Consider the following 18,435-nt stretch of genomic DNA (forward strand, 5'->3'; position numbering starts at 1 on the left):
CCAGAAGTGCTTGTAACCAAGCCTAAGCCTGGCCACTACAACATCAGTCAGTCTGTTCACATTGCAAGTTGCTCCATAAACATACTTATCTACGTTCATGTTATCATAGTGGGTTATAGATCTACTCAGGCTCCTAACTGCATTCCTATAATTATAATTTTCATTATTTACTTCTCTCCTAATATTATTCCTAATGCTAGACACAGATATACCAAAGTTATATTCTACATTCTCCTTATGGATACTCTTCTTTACTAAAATATCAACTTTATCATGAAGGAGTAATCCAAACTTTCGTAGATAATGCAGAGAATGTTTTTTTTTGGGAGCTGATGGACTAAGGAGCCTGCAACTCAGTAACTACCTAATGGACTGATATACCTGGAATTCGAAAACTACCTGATGGACTGAAATACCTGGAACTCAGAATCTACCTGATTTGACTGAAATACCTAGAACTCAGAAACTACATGATGGAGTGAGATACCTGCAACTCAACAACTACCTGATACACTCTGTAACACAAAGGGATATTCTCATCATTCAGTTTACACGGAATCCAAGAATTCCAAGTTTATTCTCTGTATTAATAAATTGGCAAATTTGCACTTACTCATTATAAACTCAAAAGGTGTCATCCTTTTCATAATATGTATTAGCTATTAAAGACTGAAGCCAATCACTAGAGGCATATTATACTCAATTTATTTCACGGAAAAATACCGTACCATTATAGAAATCAAAAGGACATAAAAAATCACGGCCCAGCCCCTGGACCAATTTTGTGCCTTTGTAGTCTTTTGACTACCGCCCACGGTTGCTTAGTTTAATATCCTTATTATGCACCCCATACCCATCCTGTGGGTGGTAGTCAAAAAATTACTGAGGCACATAATATATCCAGGGACTGGGCTGCAAAGTTCTGATAACTAAACAAGTTACAGTGGTAATGAATTCTTTGTAGATGAGTGGTTCAGAGAGCCGACAAGTTGATAAATTAGACACATGTGCAACACTTGGGTATCTTTATTGAGGAAATGTTTCGCCACACAGTGGCTTCATCAGTCCATACAAAAGAGAATAGTGAAGAACAGGAGGAGTTTGAGGTAATCAGTCTCTCAGCCTTGAGACGATGTGGTCAGTCCATCAGTTTTGAAAAGTATACAGTATATATGCTGAGAAGTAGCTTGTATACCGTAGGCAGGAGAGGTGCAGCAGTTGTAATTCCCTGTATTAAGATCCCAAGATGTTACTGGGATCTTAATACTACAGGGAATTCTTCACTTGCCTAACCCTTGGGCACGACCTACTTCCACAATGGACAAATGTGATACCACCTACGACTGCTGCACCTCTCTTACCTACGGTATATAAGCTACTTCTCAGCAATTCTCCTTTGTATGGACTGATGAAGCCACTGTGTGGCGAAACGTTTCCTCAATAAAGATACCCAAGTATTGAACATGTGTCTAATTTATCAATGAATTCTTTACACGAGCAAGTAGACACAAATATAGTATAACGCGATCCTTTTTTGACTACGTTTCGCCCACATAGTATGCTTTATCGTCACCAACGTATTTGTGACGATAAAACGGATTTGATCGTATTATACTCCATTCGTGTTTACGTTTCCATCGTGTCAGTATTTTATATAATTTACCGCGAACTGTTTACATGTTTATGTCTGGTTACAATCGTAATGATTTATTTATGCAAACATGAATTAAGTCACCCAGAGTTTTGATAGCTACCTCGCTAATGTAGCTATCAAAACTTTGGGGATCAACCCCTGGACCCATTATGTGCCTCTGTAATCTTTGACTACCGCCCCTAATAGTTCCACGAACCTTTCCTTTCTTATAGTTCACCAGTGTTGAAAATATGAAGAACAACATCCACATCAGTGAGGTGCAAGTCCGGTCCTCGCCATGTGTTTTTGAGGCCACTAGAACAAAAAAGAACAAAAAAGGCACAATACCATGGCTGGAACAATACACAAATAACCTACACATAGAAGAGAAACTTATGACGACGTTTCGGTCCGACTTGGATCATTTACAGGTGGCTGTGAGAGATACATGATAATATACACTTGGAAAATCCTAGAGGGATTAGTACGAAACTTGCACACGAAAATCACTCCGTATGAAAGCAAAAGACTCCGCAGGAGATGTAACATTCCCCCAGTGAAAAGCAGGGGAGCCACGAGTACACTGAGAGACAACACAGTAAGTGTCAGGGGCCCAAGACTGTTCAACTGCCTCCCAGCATACATAAGGGGGATTACCAATAAACCCCTGGCTGTCTTCAAGAAGGCACTGGACAGGCAGCTAAAGTCAGTACCTGACCAGCCGGGCTGTGGTTCGTACGTCAGTTTGCGTGCGGCCAGCAGTAACAGCCTGGTTGATCAGACCCTGATCCACCACTAGTCCTGGTCTCAGACGGAGCCGCGGGGGCGTTGACCCCTGAAACTCTCTCCAGGTATACTCCGGGTATAAGCTGCTGTCCCCTATGTGCGGGTTATTTGTGTGGAGTGGGCTAAATTAGGAAAAGTTATATATTTGTATTTTTTTTTGCTTCACGAATTACTTGGTCCCTCCACTGTCTTCTTGAGGCTGACACTCACATCTGTGAGAGGTGCTCTGTTTCTGGTGAGGTGCTCTTGATCCACAAAATTGGACCTATCCTTCCCTTCCTTGGATTGAATATGATTATCTTCCATTCCCAAGGTACTGCATAATCCCTACAGGTTTAACTCTTTACCATAATGTTAGCGGTAATAAACGCAGAGTATCTTGACAGCCTTCTTATCTTTTATCAGTGGATTTAATGAATTGTTTAAGCAAATTTTGCCAGACTATTTAGGTCATTCAACAGTAAAGAACGACCTCCATCTACACTAGAAGCATTGGTCAGTGGGATACCCTGTCAGTCCTGACAACTAGATCAGTTAAAAAATTATAGCCCACAAACAATCCAGTCGAGACAGCTTAATCATGAAGACTTCTGAAACGATAACAGAACACACCCCTCAAAGAAGAGAGCGACTTGCACATGTTTTGACTAGCAATGACTCTCCACTTTGCTGCTTCAATCCACACTGAGAGTGATAACTGATCAGTATGGTCTGCAGGGCATGAACTCATCAAGTTCCAAAGAATGGCAAGGTAGACACAATACAGTCACAGTCCAGTTCCCAGCCGAAAGGGAACCACAATCTTAATTCTTCATCAACTGGATTATGCGTGCTAGCCACTGCAATGGGATGGCGATATATCCCTGGAAGACCGGTAAACAGCTGGTGTGGGACTATACATCTACTCTAACCAACAACTATTCTATTCTGCATTTGTCACTAGGGTGGTGCTTCTTACCATAGGGAACGGCACTGGGTCAGCGACAGTAGGTGCTTCATTCATTAGAGATTTGCCGGTACTTCCGGCCCGGGTCTTCTCCAGATGGTGACCCGGCGCCAGTAGGTGCCTAACCCACTAGTACTGCTTTGCCCAATAAGATCAGAGGCCTTGTTCCTGAATAAAGAATACCACACGTTTTTTTAAAATAACTAGGCTCTGAGTACATTTAAACTACTGGAGACCCAAGAGCTACCACCTTCCACTTGCAGTGTTTTAGTGTGGTGATCCAGTGGTAGAATGCTTACTGGATTTTCTGCTCCAGTTCAGCCACTGAGGCCCTTTAATTAAAAGCCCCACAAGACCGTAATAATCAACAAATTATAATTAAAAAATGTGATAGTAGTTCAAGACTAATATTAAAACATCTAATTTTGTGCATTTTATTTCGAGGCAATGGGCCCTCGTGATTATATATATATATATATATATATATATATATATATATATATATATATATATATATATATATATATGTATATATATATATTAGGTGGTAGTTCTTTATATGTTGATGGGTGAGCCGTGATCAACATACTGTCCTCTCCTGGCATTGCACTAGACTCTTATCTCAGCACTTATGAGGCAGAGTTCCCCCTTATCTCATATCCTTATCTAATCGTTAACTTACTTCATACACAAAATTAGTCCCTGAGGCCGTTTGTCTTCGTCTATAACCTTTCTTCTTTCATGAATATGGGCGACTCTTTCCATAAAAAAATCAAGGCTTAATATGCTACCAAGAAAGGGGTTAATCTACTAAAAATTCGCCTGGTAAATTTCCTTTCGGCATAGCCTTTGGTATTATATCTACCCACCTAAATGCTAACCATTTAGACATTGCATTGTGATAAGACACGAAGCAATGAGAAATTTCCCGGAGAAGGCTATATGGCCAGAATGATTAAGAATGAAGTCAACTAGTGCTTTGGTATGACGAGTGGCGGCCATGTTGCTCCTCGACCCTGCCTCTGTTTTTGGATAATTTCTCTAATTTACATACGTTCTGAAGGATAATACTCACCCACCGAATCCCCGGAGGACTGGCAACTTCATACAGTGTGGATATTGGATATATTAAACCCTGTCATCGAAATATTTGATGGTAAAATTCCTAGGAGCCTTATTGAGAGTACTCGACGCCATTTGGTACTTTTTTATGTATATATAATTATAAAGTTTTTCTCTTCCGCAGTTTCCAAAAGTTGTTTATCCCATAAGATCTTAGTCAGATAAATGTTGTAAATATATTATATAAATCTTTGTGAAGCGAATAAGTAAATAGCAATGTGATATTGAGGGAACCGTAAATCAGATAAAAAAAGTAATTCAGATAAAGGTAATCTTCCATATTTTATATGACTGTTAATATTATTACCTTTTAATATTTATAATTATTTAGAAAATAAATATCACTCTTACATGCCTTCAAGTTTTAATAGCTATATATATATATATATATATATACTCGGTAATAATTTAGGAACACAATGTTTATAATTACAACTTTAATTTTTAAGGAGGTGGACCGGTAAGCCAGTGGAAGGCCTCGGTCAGATGGTCAAAAGCTCCAGCTGTGAGTCATCATATGACCCGCGTCAGGAAACGCTTGTCCTGTTTCCTGACAAATCTTACCTAATAACCCATATGGAGATAAATTCAGAAAATTAATTGATCTGCTGAAATATATATGTCGTGCCGAATAGGTAAAGTTGGTCACTTAGCAAGAACTCATTTAAAATTAAGTCCTTTCTAAACTTTTGTCTTATACGTTCAACATATATATTTTTTTTCATTTATGTTAATGTAAAAATTAATAGTTTTGTACCAAAAGAACCTTAGAAAACTAACCTTATTATAAGAAGCGCAATTTAATTTAGCTTAATTCAACTAAATATATTTTAGATAAGTTTACAATAATGTGACGGCCCGGTGGTCTGGTGGCTAAAACTCCCGCTTCACACACGGTTCGATTCCCGGCGGGTGGAAATTACGACACGTTTCCTTACACCTGTTGTCCTGTTTACCTAGCAGCAAATAGGTACCTGGGTGTTAGTCGACTGGTGTGGGTCGCATCCTGGGGGACAAGATTAAGGACCCCAATGGAAATAAGTTAGACAGTCCTCGATGACGCACTGACTTTCTTGGGTTATCATGGGTGGCTAACCCTCCGGGGTTAAAAATCCGAACGAAATCTTATCTTATAATAATAAACAAATACAATGAAATATATTTTTTGTTCATTAGGTTCAGAATGATTTTTGCAAAATTATAGCATACACAAATTTTCGCTTGCCTTATTCGGCAAGAAGAACATTGCTATTTAAGGCAAAATCGCCACTTTTAGCTATTCGGCACGACACACACACACACACACACACACACACACACACACACACACACACACACACACACACACACACACACACACACACACACACACACACACACACACACACACACACACACACACACACACACACACACACACACACACACACACACACACACACACACACACACACACACACACACATGAAGATTGGGGAAGGGCAAAGAAGACCGCAGACGGAGTACAGTCTAGGGGGCCAGAGACTACAAACCTCACTCAAGGAAAAAGATCTTGGGGTGAGTATAACACCAGGCACATCTGAAGCGCACATCAATCAAATAACTGCTGCAGCATATGGGCGCCTAGCAAACCTCACAACAGCATTCCGACATCTTAATAAGGAATCGTTCAGGACCCTGTACACTGTGTACGTTAGGCCCATATTGGAGTATGCGGCACCAGTTTGGAACCCACACCTAGCCAAGCACGTAAAGAAACTAGAGAAAGTGCAAAGGTTTGCAACAAGACTAGTCCCAGAGCTAAGAGGTATGTCCTACGAGGAGAGGTTAAGGGAAATCAACCTGACGACACTGGAGGACAGGAGAGATCGGGGGGGACATGATAACGACATACAAAATACTGAGAGGAATTGACAAGGTGGACAAAGACATGATGTTCCAGAGATTGGACACAGTAACAAGGGGACACAGTTGGAAGTTGAAGACACAGATGAATTACAGGGATGTTAGGAAGTATTTCTTCAGCCACAGAGTAGTCAGTAAGTGGAATAGTTTGGGAAGCGATGTAGTGGAGGCAGGATCCATACATAGCTTTAAGCAGAGGTATGATAAAGCTCACGGTTCAGGGAGAGTGACCTAGTAGCGATCAGTGAAGAGGCGGGGCCAGGAGCTCGGACTCGACCCCCGCAACCTCAACTAGGTGAGTACAACTAGGTGAGTACACATACACACACACACACACACACACACACACACACACACACACACACACACACACACACACACACACACACACACACACACACACACACATACACACACACGCATACACACATGATATACATATATAAATATATATATATATATATATATATATATATATATATATATATATATATATATATATATATATATATATATATATATATATATATATATATATATATATATATATCTATATATATTGATAGAGAGAGAGAGCAATACAGATCAGTTAATCAGATCAATAAAAACGAAGAATGCCTTTAAAACTAAAACTTTTTCCGAATAATTAATCCCTGAGGGTTAATAACCCAGGACAACCAAAAAAAATAGTGTGGCTTATTTCCTCTATGGTGGTCAGGTCCTCCCCAGGATGCCACCAACAACAGTCTACTAACTCCCATATACAGACCTTCACTGCAGGGTGAACAAGCTCACCAGATTTAAGGAGACAGTATCATTCGTCTCGTCTCACCCGGTAATTGAACCCAAGTCGTCTGTAGCTGTGACCCTAAAGCTCGTGTCCAGGTATCATATAAATGAAAATAAGACACCAGACATATTAAGCAAATATCCCAAATTTGTTTGCAACCTAGAAGAGAAATTATAGATGTATATCCAGTTGTACCACTCTTTGGGACCTAGCTCCTGGGCCTTTTGTGTGTCCATATGTTCTTGTGCTACGTTTATGCGATGGATATGGCGGGTTGAACAATAAACTAGGCACTATCATCCACAGGATGAATATTAGGTGAACAATGAAGGAAAGTGTATTATTATTATTATTATTATTAAAGATTAGCCGGTATTCTCCCGGCCCGGGCCTTTTCCAAGTGGTGGCCCGGCCTTGGCTCCCTCTCTAGGGAGTGTCTGAGACCTAAGTCTCCCATGGGAGGAGGCACAAGTACCTCCTCATCTTCGGGACCAACTGTCCCCAGGCCTAGCCACAAGCTAGGCCTCTCTGGTCTGCCATCCCCGCCCCAAAGGGGCTAATGGGAATGACAGTCTTATGAGCTAAAGGCTCGGGCTCAGGCACCTACCCTACCCTAGAAGGGTTAGGCATGGTGTCGATGAAGGAAAGTGTAAGACGTAAGGCAAGACAACCATAACTAACTTGTATATAACTAACCGAGAGTAACTGATATATTATTATTATTGTTATTATTATTATTATTATTATTATTATTATTATTATTATTATTATTATTATTATTATTATGATCATTATTATTGCTACTAATAGTAAGAGTAGTAGTAGTACTGCTATTACTACTAGCTCTATTACTGCTGATAACACAATAATTAATAGCAAATTTGTTAACATAAGCAGCAAACGCCGCTAGTACTGTAGTGGTAATATTAACTGCAACTTTAACAAAAGGAGAGCCATTCATTACTTGCAACTTTTAAGCACTTGTTTGAATAATAATAATAATAATAATAATAATAATAATAATAATAATAATAATAATAATAATAATAATAATAATAATAATTAAAATAATAAAATTTAATAATAATAATAATAATAATTTATTTGCTACATCACATGGGAAGCAACAGAAAAAATCGCCAATAGAAAGAGTGTAAGTTTTAATCACATGAGTAAGGAAGCTGAGGAGAGCTTCAGTTCCTTGGATGAAGATCCCCTTGTCCTTTTCTTTCTTATTTCTTGCCATCTTCTGTCCTTGTAAATCACTTGTTAAAGCAACTGCTCAAGCAGAAATTTCTCACCTAGCTGGTAGTAATAAGTTATCACAAGTTATATACACTGATTGATCTAAACAGGAGTCTTCTGGCAGGGCTGCATCTGCTCTTGTTGCCACCTCCCTAGTTAAGAACGATAATAAATTTGTTGAACTAGGCATAAGAATTAACAACTGGGCGTCTACACTGCAAACTGAATTGTTTGCAATCCTAATGGCGCTAAAGCTAACTTATGACACTGAGCTTGACTCTATCATCATTACTGATTCTATGTCATCATTGAAGGCTCTTGACTCATATAATGACTACAACAACATGCTCATTGGAGAAGCCAGGTATAGATACTCAAAAATCCGGGACAAAGGAATTAATGTACAATTGTTATGGATCCCATCACACACTGGATTACTCCTTCATGATAAAGTTGATATGTTAGCCAAGAAGAGTACCCAGAAGGAGAATGTAGAATATAACTTTGGTATATTTGTGTCTAGCATTAGGAATAATATAAGGAGAGAAGTAAATAAAGAAAATTATAATTACAGGAATGCAGTTAGAAGCCTGAGTAGATCTATAACACACTAAGATAACATGAACGTAAATAAGTATGTTTATGGAGCAACTTGCAATGTGAACAGACTGACTGATGTTGTAGTGGCCAGGCTTAGGCTTGGTTACAAGTACTTCTGGTAGTTTGGGAGACACACAGATGATGATCAAACTAAATGTAAATTATATGATCAGGTATATGGTCACTGTCTTGAATACTGTGCTTAATTGTCCACTTATTGAGGAATATAGAGATACAGTAAAATAACCTATGTGACATGTCAAGATATATTATTAATGAAAATAAGATACCAGATATACTAAGCAAATTTCCTAAATTTGCTTGTAACAGATAAATGAACTGTAGATATGTAGATAAATAAAAACCCATATGTACACCTGTTAACCCTTTTGGGGCCTAGTTCCTAGGCCTTTTTGTGTATCCATATGCTCTTGCGCTACCGTCCACAGGATGGATATGGGTGCACAATAAACTAGCCACTTTGGTGGCAAAATATAATCGTCCTTGAAGGGACGTCAAAGGTTAAGGACAAACTCTGCTATTTTTACCAGAGTTTTGGCTTAACCATGCAGATTCCTGGCTTGGGTGCTGTAACTTGCCGATCCGTGACGCTTACAGTTGCGTCAGCAGTTGCGTCACGCCTAAGTTGACCACATACAGCGAGGCACAGTCACCGTCTTTATTTTTACATCAATCCTTTTTTAGTCTGCTTTTCAAGTAAACTTTAATGCGCATGCATAGATGTATGGTGGCCCGTGGCCTGGTGGCAAAAGCTCTCGCTTCACACGCTGAGAGTTCGGGTTCGATTCTCGGCAAGGGTAGAAACATTGGGCGTATTCCCTTACACCGGTTGTCTTTGTCCACTCATCAGTAAAATGGGTATCTGGGACAAAATGACCTAATTTGCCCGAAATGCTCTACAAAACAAGCGGTTTTCTATATAGTAGTATGTCATTGATATCAGCTACGTCTGTATACATGTACTTGTAGAAATAAAGATATTATTATTATTATTATTATTATTATTATTATTATTATTATTATTATTATTATTATTATTATTATTATTATTATTATTATTATATGTACTCATCTACTTGTGGTTACAGGGGCCGAGTCTCAGGTTCTGGCCTGGACGAATTATGTACCTCTGTAATCTTTTGACTACCGCCCACAGGATGGGTATGGGGTGCATAATAAACATATTAAACTAACTAAACTCAGGTTCTGGCGGTGATCGTGGGGGTGATTATACACATAATTGGGGTTGTCAGTTTAACAGGGAAAGTAGGCACATGAGTTTTCAACTTTCTGAGAAATAGAACAAAAAGGGCAGTAGTAAACAGAGCAGAGTCCAGCATTAACGAGGTAATTAGTGCTTAAAGGCACAGTCCTGGCACCTCTACTGTTTCTTACCCTCATAGCTGGCATAGAGAAAAACACTCGCCACAATTCTGTATCATTTACGAACGATACAAAAATAAATATAAAAGTAACATCGGCAGAAGACAGGGGGGAGATATAAGCAGGGTTTTCCAGTGGGCAGGGGAGAACAGCATGACCTTCAATAGTGATAAGTTACATCTGTTTAGTTATGAAAGGAATAAAGAACCACAAAGGGATATATGATATACAAAACTCGCGCTTATGCTGTTCTTCTCTGAAAATTGATGGACTGAGTACATCAGCTCCAGGTTGAGGGGTGAGGGGCTGATTACCGCTAACTCTTCCTTGTCTTCCAACGTTCTTCTCTGTATTAATAATAATAATACAATAATATCTTTATTTCTGCAAGTACATGTACAATGTATACAGTCCTAGCTGACATCATTTACATACTACTATATAGAAAGTCCCTTGTTACGCAGAGCATTTCGGGCAAATTAGGTCAGTTTCGTCCCACACCAGTCGACTATCTCCCAGGTACCTATTTTATTGATGGGTAAACAACGATAGCCAGTGTAAAGAAACACGCCCAATGTTTCTATCCTCGCCGGGAATCGAACCCGGACCCTCGACGTGTGAAGCGAGAGCTTTATCCACCAGGCCACGGGGCACCGTGACTGAAGAAGCCACTGGCTGGGGAAACGTTTAGACAATAAAGATTCCCAAATGTTGCACAAGTGTCTCATTGATAGGCCTTAAAGATCACTGCTAGGCTTTCAGTCTAAAACAGTCTAGATGTATAAGAAGCCCTGTGATTGATATATTTTGTCCGGCCAGTGACTGGAATGGAGACCCCGACAAGACAAGTCAGGAGTTTCTTCTCGACAAGGTATGTTCACATACCCAAAATAATTCAAAAGTGTTGTACAGCGTGGCAGACTGGAGAGATTCTTAGCGTCTCTGGCAGTGTCTGGCTGTGGGAGTGGACCCCATCACGTCATTAGTTTTCGAGGAATCCAGTAGTATTTGGATGTTTTATTGCGGTACTGATTACATATTTCCCAGTAATATTAGATTATATTCTTACAAGTACACGTATTCAGATATGAGAGAGAAAGAGAGAGAGAGAGAGAGAATGATTATCGGTAGGAGTGAACCTCTAAGCAAACTGCACGTAACCTGATAATGAAAAAGACGGAGAGAGAATATGTGTATTCACCTCACCTATTTGCGATTGCAGAGATCTAGTCTGAGCTCCTGGTCTTCTGCATTACTGAGTTTACTCTTTCGTGGCTTAGTGAGCCCTATCATACCTAGTGTAAGCGCTTTGTACATATCCTATCTTTATCACTTCCCTGTCCTGGTCCTTCCATTTCCTGAATGGTCTGAAGCTGAAGAAAACTTTCTTTTATTCCTATGACCCACCTGTGTTTTCCTAACTTCCATCTACACCCTTGTGTACCTGTTTTCCGAAACATGAACAGCCTGTCCCTATCCACAGTATTTTGCACGACCTGGTCAACGAATGAGCGACGGGGGCGTTGACCCCCGTAAAACCCTCCAAGTAGACTCCAGGTAGATAGACTCTCCCCTGGTCGTTCTGTTCTTCAGTGTCATCAGATTTATCTTCTTGTGTTTCTCTTTATAACTTTTTTTCAAAATTTCTGGTATACTTGATGAGGTGCGTGTTCCACAGTGGTGTTGCTTACTCCAAGCTTGGTCTCATATAGGGCTGTCAATAAATCTTTCTTGAGATTCTTGAAAGCTAATCTTAGATTTGCCAAACGCCTCAGGCAATATTTAGTACTGTGTGTGTAATTACCTTTTAATAATTACATATTTGTAGCTACAGGAGCAGAGTTATGCTCGTGGTGTCTCGTCTTCAATACGTTGTTCATTGCATTTTTTAATTTCAATGTTTGCAACACGTGCATACGCGCATATGCGTGCCTGCATGAGTACGTTACATATAATAAATATGGCTTACAAGTAAGGCATGACAATTTCAGGTATGGGCAGCGTGACGTGTGTGTTGCTGGGGGTGGCTGAGGTGAAACTGCCTTTACGACGCCTTCCTCAGGAGGTCCGCACCGAGATCGCCTATGTCTCCCACTGGGCTGTCCTACACAGCGGCCATACCAACGAGGAAGACAAGCAGGAGCTCCTTATACGACGTCAAAAATTCATCGGAGAGGTAGACAACTTCTACGCTCTCCGGGAGGTTGTGGTGAAGGTCATTGGTGAACAATGTCAGATTCTCCAGGGCTCTGAAGTAGTTTTGAAGCACCGTACTAGCGATGTGATCATCGCCACGCCTGTAGAGGGAAGCCCCTTACGGGTAGTGTACATCAGCAGAAGTGACAGCTTCGGCCGCGCCGCTGTCGTGCTACAGATGAAAACAGGGAGTGAGGTGGAACAGATCTTGGCCTTGTTCTCTACTGCAGTGCCAAGCAAACTGTCGCCTCTCACCCAGCAAAACAGGTAATGTAATATGATGTAAATGGTTTACAAAACCGACTACTTGAAGAATTAGACACTTTTTGCAACATTTGGGAATCTTTGTTGTGGAAACGTTTCGCCAACAAGTGGTTTCCTCAGTCCAGTAAAGAGATGATTGGTAAAGGATGAGGAGTTTGAGGATAGCTCAAATTCTTTGAATGAGGCACCCCATTCAAGGGATATGACCCGTACGAGTTTAATGTTTCCCAGGAATATACTTATAATAATAATAATAATAATAATAATAATAATAATAATAATAATAATAATAATAATAATAATAATAATAATAATAATAATAATAATTCAATGTAAGTTGGAAATATACCTATCGCGTGTTTAGTTGTCTCCGTGTACATTCTTTTGTGTCACTGGTTAGTGCTTATTACACTTGTATTATGATATCAGTAAGAGTATGCAGAAAATATGACTTAGTTACGTTGTATTGCAGTGACGGGCTTCAGATACCACCTAGCAAGGAGCCCAAAGCCTCATGGGGCCGTGGCATGGGCAAAAAATTTACAGCCATGCTGGCCTCGCTAGCCGGCACCACTAACCTCAACGTAGCCATCGCCACCACAGCCGCAGCAACTAGCATCACCGCCGCCGCCGCCGCCACTGCGAACACCAATCCTTGCTCAGAAGACATGTCCGTCTCCGGCGCAAACCTTTCTGAGACTCTACAGCCCAGTGTTGAGTCCATGCTTGACTCAGACGACGAGGAGGACTCTAGCGACGATACCGATAGCAAGTCCGCGCAGACGTACTATGAAGACATGGGCTTCGATGCCAACGTGCAGGAGCGCCTCTATGATGACCCACCGGCCGATACGGTATCAAGATCCAGCGACTCTTCTTTGGAATCTAACGCCTCCATTATAGAGGCTGAACTAAGGTTCTTTATAGAAACTGACGAGGACTTCGTAAAATCCATTCAGAGTCTAGAAGACGACAGGGAGCGTTTAGCAGACGCTGAGACTCCTCAGTTTATTCGTGAGAACTTAATTCTTCTGTTCGTGCAAGTGAAGGCGTTAATTCAGCTACACACGGAGCTACATGCAGAGTTTGAGAAGAGTAACAGTAACCTGCAGATGCTAAGTGAAGCGATTGTGCATCATCAGAGAGAATATGAGAATTATGTCTATTTTATGGAAAATATCCCTACTGTAGATCGTATTCTAAATAATCACAAGGATTACTTTCTAACCCATATGCCAGAGTTGCCAGAGAAACTGAGGAAGCCCAGAATGCGTCTCCACTACTACGTCCTCACCCTTGAGACCCTTCACAAAAAGTGTTGTATCAACGAAGAAAAGACGGCACTTCAGAAAGCTATCGACGTCCTCAAAGTTCCCTTGAAGAAGGCTGACTCGAAGCTCTTTCTCGGCGCCGTTACCGGATCACCTTTCGACTTGACCAACTTCGGAAACTTGATTCGTCATAGTGACCTTGGACTGCGACGAGGGGGAGACCTGCCTCGTCGGGTCTACCACGTTCTTATGCTGAAGACACTTATCTTGCTCACCATATCCGAAGGCAGGTACTACCGATATATTACGAGTTTCCGAATGGACCAAGTTGGTTTGGGGAAGCAAGAACGAGGAATCTTATTCAACCTCGATGTCAGAAACGGCCCAAGAGGACAAGTTGTCCATTACACATTCAAAGCCAAAAACATTAACATGCAGCAACAATGGATTAACGACTTGAAAGGAATCCTTAAAAACAAACCTCAGTCTTCTTCCCAGAGGAATAGTTATAGCGAATGTGAGTCAGATTCGAGACAGAGTGGTATGCGTAGTAAGGTACGTCGCGGGCCGTCTATGGAAAAGTCGAACTGGGGAGTCTCGCAGGCAAGTCATAGCGACTCAGATGTTCTCGACGACGACAGCTCACGCACAGGAAAAAGCGAGACCAACGTGTCATGGACTGGTCGTCGTGCAGCTATTAAGAAGAACTCTAGTTCGTCTGGCAAGGCTCGACCAGTGGTACGGCAGCCGAGTGGTTACTCGTCAGACGGTGAGAGCACATCAGCCAGGTGGAGTAGCCATTTGCCTCCCTTGACTGTCTGGACGGCATTTCAGCAATTAGAAGACCTTTATAAAGGGAAGTCTCTTCCGAACGGTACGAAAGAAAACCACCACGTTGTACTAATCACTTTATTAGAAGAAGAAGAAAAATATATATCAGGTGTAAATGAGCAACTTGGTTATTTCTTGCAAGATGAGTACTTGAGACCCCCACAGTTCTTGATGACTCACTTGCGTCACATTTACGATTTTCACTCTAATATCTTTCGTCCTCTACTAGAAAAGGCTGTAAGCTCCGGGACAACGGAAGAAGTCGCTCAGTGCTTTATTGATTGTTCTGAAAAGCTGAAAGAGCTATACTCGAATTACCTTGCAGATCGCTCTCGCTTAGAAGTAGCGATGGAAGATATGAACTGTCGCTACGTGCACCCGGTGCGCCAGTTCGAGCTGTATATGATGTATCTCTCGAGACTCAACATTTCAGGAGAACCGGAACATCCTGCCGTAACCGCAGCGTTAGCCGTGTTAAGAGAATGTGTAGGCATAGCCAACACCATTCTTCTAACGGAGACCATAGAGGGGGCGCCCTTCGATCTTGACGAGTGTGGTCCTGTTCTGTTAGAGGGGAACGCAAAGGTTCGATGGACCGGTCACATGAACAAACAGGAGTTTCACGTTGTCCTCCTGAGTACCATGATTCTCCTACTGGAGCCACATCCTCCCACCTATCACTACGTTGAAGCCATTCGAATGGACACAGTGGGTCTGGGACCAGCCGCAGACGATTACTCCTTCCAACTCGAGGTTCGAACAGTGGCCACTAAAACTCTTACATACCATTTCCGAACACGCACCAAAAACATAAAGAAGAAGTGGATGAGAGAAATTATGGATATACTCAAGATGCAAGTAGAAAAATTAAAAGAGAAGCAGCTAAGAAGACTGGGAACTGAGACGGGAAAGATGAAAACGCTGGAGACAGGAGGCGACACTGAACTTTACAAAGTCTCCCCACGAAATAAAATTCTTATAGAAACTGATTTGTGAGTACTTAGTGACGTTGCCTCAGCAAAATCCACAGTGAACAGACACACAACTTGCAGTGAACAGACACAATTTGCAGTGAACAGATACACCTCTTGAGTGAACAGGCACACATCTCGTAGTGAACACTCAAAACAATTTTTACTGAATAAAAATGGCTTGAATAATGAGTGCAAATTAAGTAACAGATGATAACGCTTCCGTAGCTATTGTCAAATTATGACTCGGCGGTAATATAAAAAAAATATTATGTAAATATTTATTTTATGTTTTGTTTTATTAGTTTGTTTAGTGATAACACTGCATAGCGATCACAGTGTTAAATTAATAGGCTAGCTTCAGCCCCGGAGAACCATTAAAATTACAAGTATTAGCTGGATGACTTTGTAGATGATCGGTGGGATTCTTGGAAAGGTGGATGACTGTATGACTAAACGGTTGACTGTAAGACTGGTTGACAGACAGTATGACTATATGGCTGAATGGCTGGCTGGATGGTTGTTTGGCTACCTGGATGGTTGTTTGGCTAGCTGGATGATTGTTTGGCTACCAGGATGGTTGCTTGGCTAGATGAATGCTTGGCTAGCTGGATGATTGTTCGGCTAGCTGGGTGGTTGTTTGGCTAGCTGGATGGTTGTTTGGCTAGCTGGATGGTTGTTTGGCTAGGTGGATGGTTGTTTAGCTAGCTGGATGGTTGGTTGGCTAGCTGGATGGTTGTTTGCCTAGCTGGATGATTGGCGTCTGGATGGTTGTTTGGCTAGATGAATGGTTGTTTGGCTAGCTGAGTGGTTGTTTGGCTAGCTGGATGGTTGTTTGACTAGCTGGATGGTTGTCTGGGTAGCTGGAAGGTTGTTTGGCTAGCTGGATGGTTGTTTGGTTAGCTGGATGGTTCTTTGGCTAGGTGGATGACTGTTTAGCTAGGTGGATGGTTGTTTGGCTAGCTGGATAGTTGTTTGGCTAGCTGGATGGTTGTTTGGCTAGCTGGATGGTTGTTTGGCTAGCTGGATGGTTGTTTGGCTAGCTGGATGGTTGTTTAGCTAGCTGGATGGTTGTTTGGCTAGCTGGATGGTTGTTTGGCTAGCTGGATGGTTGTTTGGCTAGCTGGATGGTTGTTTGGCTAGCTGGATGGCTGTTTGGTTAGCTGGATGGTTGCTTGGCTAGCTGGATGGTTGTTTGGCTAGCTGGATGGTTGTTTGGCTAGCTGGATGGTTGTTTGGCTAGCTGGATGGTTGTTTAGCTAGCTGGATGGTTGTTTGGCTAGCTGGATGGTTGTTTAGCTAGCTGGATGGTTGTTTGGCTAGCTGGATGGTTGTTTGGCTAGCTGGATGGTTGTTTGGCTAGCTGGATGGTTGTTTGGTTAGCTGGATGGTTGTTTGGCTAGCTGGATGGTTGTTTAGCTAGCTGGATGGTTGTTTGGTTAGCTGGATGGTTGTTTGGCTAGCTGGATAGTTGTTTGGCTAGCTGGATGGTTGTTTAGCTAGGTGGATGGTTGTTTGGCTAGCTGGATGGTTGTTTGGTTAGCTGGATGGTTGTTTGGCTAGCTGGATAGTTGTTTGGCTAGCTGGATGGTTGTTTGGCTACTTGGATGGTTGTTTGGTTAGCTGGATGGTTGTTTGGCTAGCTGGATAGTTGTTTGACTAGCTGGATGGTTGTTTGGCTACTTGGATGGTTGTTTGGCTAGCTGGATGGTTGTTTGGCTACTTGGATGGTTGTTTGGTTAGCTGGATGGTTGCCTGGCTACTTGGATGGTTGTTTGGTTAGCTGGATGGTTGCCTGGCTACTTGGATGGTTGTTTGGTTAGCTGGATGGTTGCTTGGCTACTTGGATGGTTGTTTGGTTAGCTGGATGTTTTTTGGCTAGCTGGATGGTTGTTTGGTTAGCTGGATGGTTGCCTGGCTACTTGGATGGTTGTTTGGTTAGCTGGATGTTTTTTGGCTAGCTGGATGGTTGTTTGGCTAGCTGGATGGTTGTTTGGCTACCTGGATGGTTGCCTGGCTAGCTGGATGATTGCCTGGCTAGCTGGAGGGTTGCCTGGCTAGCTGGATGGTTGCCTGGCTAGCTAGATAGTTGCCTGGCTAGCTGGATGGTTGCCTGCCTAGCTGGATGGCTACCTGGCTAGCTGGATGGTTGCCTGGCTAGCTGGATGGTTGCCTGGCTAGCTAGATGGTTGCCTGGCTAGCTGGAGGGTTGCCTGGCTAGCTGGATGGTTACCTGGCTAGCTGGATGGTTGCTTGGCTAGCTGGATGGTTGCCTGGCTAGCTGGATGGTTGCCTGGCTAGCTGGATGGTTGCCTGGCTAGCTGGAGGATTGCCTGGCTAGCTGGATGGTTGCCTGGCTAGCTGGAGGGTTGCCTGGCTAGCTGGATGGTTGCCTGGCTAGCTGGATGGTTGCCTGGCTAGCTGGAGGGTTGCCTGGCTAGCTGGAGGGTTGCCTGGTTAGCTGGAGGGTT

General features: G+C 41.9%; 1 protein-coding gene across 1 annotated transcript; it reads left to right on the plus strand.

Moving 5' to 3' along the window:
- The first annotated feature begins 4,344 nt into the window (after positions 1 to 4,344).
- Positions 4,345 to 18,435, plus strand: LOC128685100 (uncharacterized). The gene is made up of 3 exons (XM_053771611.2): positions 4,345 to 4,521; positions 12,423 to 12,894; positions 13,364 to 18,435. The coding sequence occupies exons 2-3, from the start codon at positions 12,425 to 12,427 to the stop codon at positions 15,987 to 15,989; spliced, it is 3,096 nt and encodes a 1,031-aa protein (XP_053627586.1). The 5' UTR covers positions 4,345 to 4,521; positions 12,423 to 12,424; the 3' UTR covers positions 15,990 to 18,435.

The sequence above is a fragment of the Cherax quadricarinatus genome, chromosome 5, assembly GCF_038502225.1.
Source record: "Cherax quadricarinatus isolate ZL_2023a chromosome 5, ASM3850222v1, whole genome shotgun sequence".
Lineage (NCBI taxonomy): Eukaryota > Metazoa > Arthropoda > Malacostraca > Decapoda > Parastacidae > Cherax > Cherax quadricarinatus.